The sequence below is a fragment of the Mandrillus leucophaeus genome, unplaced genomic scaffold (genome assembly GCF_000951045.1).
Source record: "Mandrillus leucophaeus isolate KB7577 unplaced genomic scaffold, Mleu.le_1.0 Scaffold41, whole genome shotgun sequence".
NCBI lineage: Eukaryota > Metazoa > Chordata > Mammalia > Primates > Cercopithecidae > Mandrillus > Mandrillus leucophaeus.
The window spans coordinates 4,735,897-4,744,467 of NW_012104365.1; the positions used below are offsets into that span (position 1 = coordinate 4,735,897).

The 8,571-nt window shown below is 56.7% G+C and overlaps 2 protein-coding genes across 2 annotated transcripts in view; both read left to right on the top strand.

The window, feature by feature from the left end:
• Positions 1 to 4,425, top strand: part of MRGBP (MRG/MORF4L binding protein) — a 10,280-nt gene extending 5,855 nt beyond the window's left edge. The window contains exons 4-7 of the mRNA XM_011992428.1: positions 87 to 208; positions 2,420 to 2,501; positions 2,808 to 2,882; positions 3,288 to 4,425. Coding sequence (XP_011847818.1) covers positions 87 to 208; positions 2,420 to 2,501; positions 2,808 to 2,882; positions 3,288 to 3,475 — 467 coding nt within the window. The 3' untranslated portion in view covers positions 3,476 to 4,425. The remainder of the gene's footprint in view (positions 1 to 86; positions 209 to 2,419; positions 2,502 to 2,807; positions 2,883 to 3,287) is intronic.
• A 461-nt stretch (positions 4,426 to 4,886) lies between these two features.
• The window catches only part of OGFR (opioid growth factor receptor), a 22,773-nt gene continuing 19,088 nt past the window's right edge, over positions 4,887 to 8,571 (top strand). Inside the window, exons 1-2 of the mRNA XM_011992429.1 lie at positions 4,887 to 5,055; positions 7,448 to 7,518. Of these exons, the coding sequence (XP_011847819.1) occupies positions 4,887 to 5,055; positions 7,448 to 7,518 (240 nt within the window). The remainder of the gene's footprint in view (positions 5,056 to 7,447; positions 7,519 to 8,571) is intronic.

An 8,571-nucleotide genomic window follows, 5' to 3' on the forward strand; every position in this document is an offset into this window, starting at 1 on the left:
CCCTCCAGTCCCCAGGGCACCCTGTCCCCTCCATCCCCTTTCTCCTCCCCTCTGACCGGTTGTCCCGCCGCCCCTCCTTCCCCCAGGTGTGAACCGACACTTCCACATGATTTGTATCCGGGACAAGTTCAGCCAGAACATCGGGCGGCAGGTCCCATCCAAGGTCATCTGGGACCACCTGAGCACCATGTACGACATGCAGGCACTGGTGAGCCCAACCGCCCTCCCTGTGCTGCCCGATGGGGGCACGAACCCACACACCGCTGAGGGTCAGCCTGAGCTGGGCAGAGCAGAGGCTGGGGTCCGCTGGGCGGAGCAGAGGCCCCTCCATGCCTGCTGGGGTCCGCTGGGCAGAGCCCCCTGCAGTGAGACCCATCCTTAAGGAGGGCATCCCAGGGCTCCAGAGCCTGTCATGGAAAGCACAAACACAGTGCTAGCAGCTGGCCAGCTTTTCAGGGGGCCTGCTTTAGACTGGGTGCTGGGCCAGAGCCTCCAGCTGAGACCCTGGGGAGGGAGGGAAGGATGCAGAGGCCCCAGGCCCTTAGGCCCTTGTCAGCCTCCTGGGATGCCCCAGAAGTGCTTTAGGCAGAGGGTGACCCTATCTGAGTCACACCAAGGTGAATTTGGTGGCTTCTGTGGGAGTCAGGCAAATAGAGTCCCAGTCCTCACAGAGCTTGGAGCTGGCAGTGTGTGACGGGTGAGCGCATTAACTAGGTAAGCAGGGTGGCCACAAGAGACAGGTGGGTGTTCCAGGCTCTGTGGCAGCAGGAGGTGGTGGGTCCAGGAGCTGAAAGAAGGTGGTGTACTTGGAGAATGGGGTGGGGGTCAGGGGTCAGGTGACCAGGAGGAGTGGGGACCTGTGCTGGTGGAAAGAGAGTCTGTGCCAGCCACGCTGGACTCAGGGCCACACCAGCCCTTCCAGGAGGACATAGGGGCACCACTGAGGCAAGGAATGCTTGCCGTTGACATTGGTGGAGTGATGTGGGTCTCCTTGTCATAGCTGTAGAAAGGGGACAGAGATGCCAGCCGTGCAGGGGCCTGGCTGTCTGAGGAGAGGAAGGATGCTCAGCCCTAGAAATGCCCTGGAAGCTTAAGCCCCTGTTGCTGCCGCGTCGTGTGTTGAGGACGTTCTGAGCCAGTGCGGCATTTGCACTGGGTGGCCAGTACCTAGTGGCCCAGACACAGCTGGCTACTAAGCTCACAAGGTCCTTCCTGGACCCGCTCCTCCCTAGAGCGTATCCATCAGCCATTGAACCCTGGTCACCACCCCTCGGGGTCAGAGGCCCCCTGTCACCAAACTCCCAGCAGCTTCTTGGTTGTGGGAGAGGGCACCAGGTCCCCAGACACCTCCCACACCGGGATTTGGAGAGATCGGTGCAAATCTATGCCTGTCTCTGGGGAAGACAAACAGCTCCAAGGCCCATAATGTCCCCTGGGGCATGAGTGCTGGCTCAGATGAGCACAGCAGCCCACATGACACTCAGGAAGCCATGTGGGACCGCCAGGCCTTTCAGCCCTAGGATTGTGGCCCTGTTCCTTATTCCTGCAGTGGCCTATGACATCAGTAAGGACTGGGCAAGACCACAAGCTGGCACTTTCTCTGGACCATGACACTTCTGTGTGACTGAGATCTGAGTCTTTCAGACCTTAGGAAATACAGAGCCCCTGGAGTACCCCCGAGAGGCTGACCAGCTGGCCCAGGAGATTTTGAGGAGCACAAATGTGGCCTGACTGCCTGTTCCATACAGCACCCAAACTGCCGAGTAGAAGCCCCTGTCTCCTGAATCGCCTCCCAGTCCAGGGCCCTTCCCGCCAGCTCCACTTTTCCCTGGCTCCCGGTCTCTCCCTCTGGTCTGTGTGACCTCAGGAGGGCAGTGCCTGGCAAGCACTCGAGTGGCCCTGCTCCATCTGCTCTTCTTCCTTGCCTGGTTCTGTGCCTGTGGCGCTCCCAACTGACACCCTCAGTGTCCATGGGTTCCTGCCACGTGGATGAGAACTCGAGGCGCCTGCGGCCTTTCCCCAGGGCTGTCACCGTGCCCTCTGCACACCGCCTTGGGGAACGCAGTCTCTTGGTGAGACCATAGGTCGTGGTGGGCAGGCAGGGCCCACAGGTGTGTGTCACCAGGGCTACCCGGTCCTCAGGGCCCACCTTAGTGATGCCGGCCCCGGTGGGTCTTCCTGACCCCTGCACGTGTCTCCACTGGTTCTGCCCTCCCTGGGTCTGTCTGACAAGCCCAGCTGTAGCAGGCACTGTTCACAAAAAGAAGAAATGCCCTTTGCCCATGCCCCGCCCACTGCAGCCTCCAGCACAGTGACGTGTGCTCACTGGCTGCTCGCCAAGTGGCTCTTACATGGCTGTAGCGGCTTCTTGAAACCGCATCTTCACCCTTGTTTCTTAAAACTCTCTATTCGACATCAGCATGAGTCTGAGATTCTTCCATTCCCGAATCCAGAGAGGAACTTCGTCCTTCCAGAAGAGATCATTCAGGAGGTCCGAGAAGGTGAGACTCGGGAGAGGTTGGGCTTGGGAATCAGAAAAGGCCAGACCCTGGCCAAGGGCGGGGAGGTGAGGATGAGGACCCCGGGCCTCCAGGGAGGTGTGAGGGTCCAGCGCAGACCCCGCCCCACCTGTGCTTGGGTGGTCTTGGAACCTCCGGGATTGGAGAGGACTTTGTTTGAGAGCAGTGGCTGGACGGAAGCTGAGGCCCGTGTGGGCAGCAAGCGTCGGAGCAGTCCCTGGCCTGACCATCCCCCAGCGTCGGCCACCACCGTGGGTTTTCGGTGAGCGTCAGCTGTCTCCTCCACAGGAAAAGTGATGATAGAAGAGGAGATGAAAGAGGAGATGAAGGAAGACGTGGACCCCCACAATGGGGCTGACGATGGTGAGTGTGGCGCTCACCCTGCCCTAATGCCCTTTGGGGCTCAGCACCCTGAGGCCACCCTCAGGCAGGGCACAGTCAGGTGGGCGTAGAGCCTGCGGTGCAGAGGGCCCGGGCAGGACATCTAGGCACAGGATGGATCCTGCAGTGCCCCCTCCCTAGGAGCTGAGTTCGGCTCCATGTTGTAGGCTGGGGTCTGAGCAGTGGTCCCTGCAGTGCCCACAGCAGGGAGGTCCTCAGGAGGACCAGGCCCCTCTGCAGGCCCACATGCAAAGGGCTCCCAGCTCAGGAGGAAGCTTTGGGTTCAGAGGATCACGTGTCAATATGCAGATTTTTTTAACTGAACAGGAAGACAAAAATAAGATTCTGGATATTCTGTTTTCAGCCAAGTGATTTTTCGTTTCTCAGTTTTTTCATCTTCAGGGAGTTTGGGGAAAGCAACAGAAAAATCCAGCAAAGACAAAGAGAAGAACTCCTCAGACTTGGGGTGCAAAGAAGGCGCAGACAAGCGGAAGCGCAGCCGGGTCACCGACAAAGTCCTGACCGCGAACAGCAACCCCTCCAGTCCCAGCGCTGCCAAGCGGCGCCGCACATAGACCCCTCAGTCCTGGCGGCAGCAGAGAAGCGGGTGAAGAGTTGTGGTCACTGACGGGGTCGGCTGGGTCTGAGTGCCACCCCCCAGGCCACAGTGGTATCACCCCAGTGCTGTGAGCCCACACTGCCCACCCTCAGGCTCTCAGGTGAACGTGGCCGTCAGTGGGGAAACGTGTGTCAGTTGGACCATGTGGGACCCTGATGGACCTGAAAGACCAGGATCAATCCAGCTCAGATGTTGAGGGCTCTGAAGCCTCGTTCTGTCTTCTCTGGAGCAGCTGTGGCTTCCCCGGGGCTGCTTGGTGACATGGATTAGCTCTACATGGGCTGCAGCGTTTGGGATCCAGGCTACCTAGAGGGGCATCAGGCCAGGGGAAAACCTCGGATTAGCAAGCAATAAAAACATGACCTCACTCTTCCTCAAAGGAGCCACTGGTCTTCCCTGCGTGACTCAGTTCTTTCCATCTGTTTGTCCCGCTGCAAGCCTGTTTCTGCACTGACTGTGACATCAGAACATGGCCTTCCTGTCACCCCTCCGTGCCACGCACTGGCAGCCCCCCCTCCACCTGGGGAACTAAGAACTGGATATTTTGCCTCATTCACTTGTACTGTAACAATGTATATAATTTGGTTGGTATTTCACTATTTAATTTTTAAGAAGCCTATTTTACTAGTGTTTTATATGAACAAAGTACTGCAGAAGTTAAACCTGTGTTGTATTTTTTCTGAGATGTTTTGCTTTAAGAGATACTTTTTGCTCAGTTTTTATATGCCAGATACAGAGAATTTGTAGCGGTTATTTTTGTATGATCTAGTAACTTGCAAACAGACCAAATGGGTGAGAGGCGGGACCGTGCAGCTGTCGGGCTGATGAGGAGGAGGTGGCCGCCCCAGTGCTGATGGAGATACCACTTTTGTGTGACTGCGAACATTAAAGCACAAAAAAATCCAACCTGGAGTTGTGTGATTTTCATACCAAAGTGAGTTAACTTTTCCTCCGAAAGGAAGTTTTTATTTTTCCAAGATTTATAACTAAAGCATACACTTAGATGACTTGTTAACATTCACTTGATACAATGTATAAACAAAATAGTAACAGATTCTGAGTGGTTATTTTGTGGACTGTGACAAGCACTTAAAATACAAAATGTTAGGAGGGCAAAACGGTGTGGGCCCTGATAGGTCAGGCAGGCACCAGCGAGCTCCTTCCTGCTGAAAGCTGCGGCTGTGAGACGAGACCGCTGGCTGGGCCGCAGAGGGAAGTCCAGTGTTCCATGTGTGGACAGGGGGACGAGCGCTGTCCTGGCCAGTCAGCACACCCCAACGTCTTCAGCTTGACGCTGCTTCTCTGCCAGTGGAGTCTCCTCCACATGGGAATGTCCCTGGCCGTCTGTCCCTGGAGTCCTCCTCACCATGACGCAGATCACAAGGCACCCACTAAAGAGGCAAAGCCAGGAATCCCGTGGTGTGATCGCCCCGTGTGGCACCTGGTGCTGGTCTGCACCAAACCCGCTGTTGCTTCTGGGGCAGAAGAGCCCAGGGAAGCTGCTGGTCTATGGCCTGCCCAAGCTGCACTCCGAGGGTAGAGCAGCTGCCTGGGGGACCCTGTGGGTCCCTTTTCTATAGAGCCGGGACAAATCCACAGCCCTGCTGTAACAGCCTGCCACAGAGAGCAGGCACCTGGAGGGCCCCACACGCCTAGACCGAAGGACTGAACCTGCCTGGCATTCCTCCACTCACACCCCAAATACTCAGCCGTGCAGCCAGGGAAGGGTGGGGTCTCCCTTTGCTGCCCAAGTGTGCCCCCTTGCCCGTCCGATCTCTCCTGTGAGGTCAGCCTCAGGGCTTTGTGCCAGGTCCTGTCCTGGAGTCTCGATCTGGGACAGCAGTGTGGCTTCTAGGTACTCCAGAAGCAGCAGGGGAAAGGGGGACAAACGCTAACACAGGGTGTCACGGGATGGCCAGAAGGAGTCCTACTCTCCACCCAGGCTCACCGTTGTAAACCTCCATCTGAAACTGCATCTTGGGTGACCTGAGATTGTGCTGGGAAAGACTTGTTAATAAATCTGCCTTATCTCGATTACTGTAACATTTTGCTGCACTTTCAGGAGAAAGCGAGAGCCCACAGAGTAAGCCCACTGGGCAGGCAAGCAACATGCCCCCCACCCCGGGCCTCCCCTTCTGGACGAGAGGCTGACTGGTTGAAGTCAGGAGCCATGCAGCCCTTATGGATTCACAGGGACTTCCAGGCTTCCTTGTGGGGAGGCCCCGTTCATGTTCTGCTGGCAGGTGGGATGACTACGTCAAATTCACGAGTGTTGGGGCAAGGGCGACATGGCCTCCAGTCCTGGTCAGCGCTGTACTTACCCCCTCCTGGCCCTAGGGGTCCTGTCTCTAACCTGGGGGCTTTATGTAATGCATACTCCACCATGTCATGTAGAAGGTGCAGACTGAACACAAATCTGAAAAGGAAAACGGAGCTGGCATGAGGCTGACCCGTGCACCGACGCTCAGGTGCCTGCTGCTGTAGAGGCGAGACATGGCACAGTGCGCGCTCAGGACAAGATCTGAATGAGTCAGAAGCCGCCGCTGATGTTGAGCCTGGAAGCCTCAGCAGCGGCTCTGTGCCTGGGACACCCAGGGCCCGAGAGCACCTGCTGCCTCAGAGACATTTTCTCTATGGCTGGCAGCTGGGGTGGGGACTCAGTGAAGCCTGAGAGTGGGAGTGATCTGAACTCCCCTGCCTGCCCCACCCAGGGCGACCCAGGGGTGACTGGGAAAGGCAGTTGGGCTCTGCTGCTCCCCAAATAGCAGCGAATAAATACTGAGCGGCAGGGCACTGGCAGCCAGGCTCCCTGCTTGGCTGGTTGATTGAGGACAGGGCATGCTTGGGCCAAATCACGTGGCTGCCACTGGTCTTACCTGGAGAAGATATGAAGGCTGAAATCCAAGCCCTGAGCCACACAAAATTCTGCTGGGCTCCTTAGCTGTGAGCAACGCCTGCTCCAGGCACATCACCTACTGCATGTACAGAGACCATTGCCCTTCGTGGGTGCCTGGGAGCTGTGTGTGTGTGTGTGTGTGTGTGTGACAGGGAGGGAGGGAGGGAGGGAGCGGGGGAGAGAGAGAGAGAGAGAAAGTGACAGAGAAAGAGAGCCCCTTTCCCCAGCCTCAACAGCAAACCCTTCTGGAATGCCGAGCCATACAGGACGTCACTGAACTGCAGAGGACGCTCTGAAGAAGCAATACTGTTGCACAGTCCCCTGCAGCAGCTCCTGCACTTCTTGGATTAGCATGCCCCCGAAATGAGCTCTGCACGCACGCACGCGCGCACACACACACACACACATACACGACACAAAAGCAACTAAAGAAGAAATTTGGTGTGGTGATATTTGTAAAGAAGCAATTCAGTGTGGTGGTATTTGTAAAACACAAGTTGGGCAATGTCCCTTAATACTCTTTTTAGGGAAGTGGTTCTATATCCTGCCAACAGTAGGCAGCAGCAGGAATGCTGCCCCCTTGGAACAATGTTGTCAGCACCCAGTAGGCTTGTCTTTCTGTTTTCTGGGGGCAGTGGAGGGAGCGGCCTGCCCACCCAAGTCTCAGATCATCCAAACCCTATACAACCACCCAGCACCCATCAACGTCCCCATCAGAGCCTCCCCACCCCCACCCCACCATCTATTCTGATGCTGTAAGCAGATCCCAGCTGTAAAGCATCTAACAAGAAGGTCAGGCAGCTCACTCAGTCTCCCTGGGAAACCTGCCCTGGCCACTGCAGTAAGTTGATTTGCAGAAATGTCCAGAGCCCCAAAACTTCGGGGAATCACTACTGTCGTTTTAAGAAAGGGAGATGTATGTCCACAGGTTCCAACCACTAACACCAGTTAGCACCTGCTAACAACGGTCAACAGCTCAGCAAAGATTAGGGCCCAGCGCCCAGAGAGTCCTTAACCTGTCCTTGTGACCAGGATTGGAACACTTCCGTTCACGGCTGTCCCTGGCACATAGTACAAGGAATGTCACCAGTTCCCAGGTCCAGGTAGCCTGAGGCCTGCCAGTGGGCCTGCAGGGCTAGGAGATGGCAGTGTCCCCTGGGGGCTGGGCTGGGGCCCGCTCCACCTGTCCACCACCATCATTCCAGCGACAACTCTGCCGGAAGCTATCCTCATGGCCAAGTCCAAACTCCAGATTTAGTTTTACCTAAATTTTTTGAAATGAAGTGGTATAGTAGTTACAGAAGAAGTTTATCTGGGGTGGTCACTCCTGATTTGTATTCCAAGAGGTCACCAACTTTGCCATGTATCACCAGCAGATGTCAAAGGTGGATGAGCAAGGGGCCCGCGGTGCTGGGAAACGGCAGCTGAAAGTGACTGTGTGCTGCCCCAGATCTGCCAGTACTTAGAGAGACGGCCCTGAGGAGGCACCGGGCTGGCATCAGCTGTGTTGAACCGTCCCCAGGGTGACCCTCCTGGTGGCCCAGGCTTCGTGTGCTCCTCTCCCCTAAGTGCCTTCTTACAACTGAGAGAAGATGGCGAGAGAAGATGACAGCTTGCCCATGTCATCTTGGTTATATAAGACTCGGCACCCTAGAGAGAAAGACTCCCCTGGTGGCTTCGAAAAGAAAACAGACATGCTTTGCACTGCCTGTGGAGGGACAGGGGTCCGCCAGCAGCTTCCAGGAGCTGAGTAAGGCCCCCGGCCCGCAGCAAAAGGACAGGGACCCCCACAAACTCAGCTTAGGGAGAGAGGCCCCTGTGGACCTGTGGCCCCTCCAGGGGTTATCCTCCAGGGGCCATTCTTCTGATGGGGACATCCTCTGGGGGGATTTCTCTTGGGGGACAGAAATATTCTTGGAAGGGGGGATTATCTGCGGGGCAGGCGTCCTCCGGGGAGAGAATCCTGCTGGGAGAACATCATCCGGAAGACATCCTTCCGAGGTACCCGGTTCATCTTCCGGGAGACGGTCCTCTGGGGGGCGGGCAGCCTCTGGGGACATTTTCGGGAGGGAGGATCTCCTAGGGCGGGCATCCTTGCGAGACGGGGTGGGGCGAATCCTCCCGGGTGGGCATCGTGGGGTGGGGGTGGGCGTTCT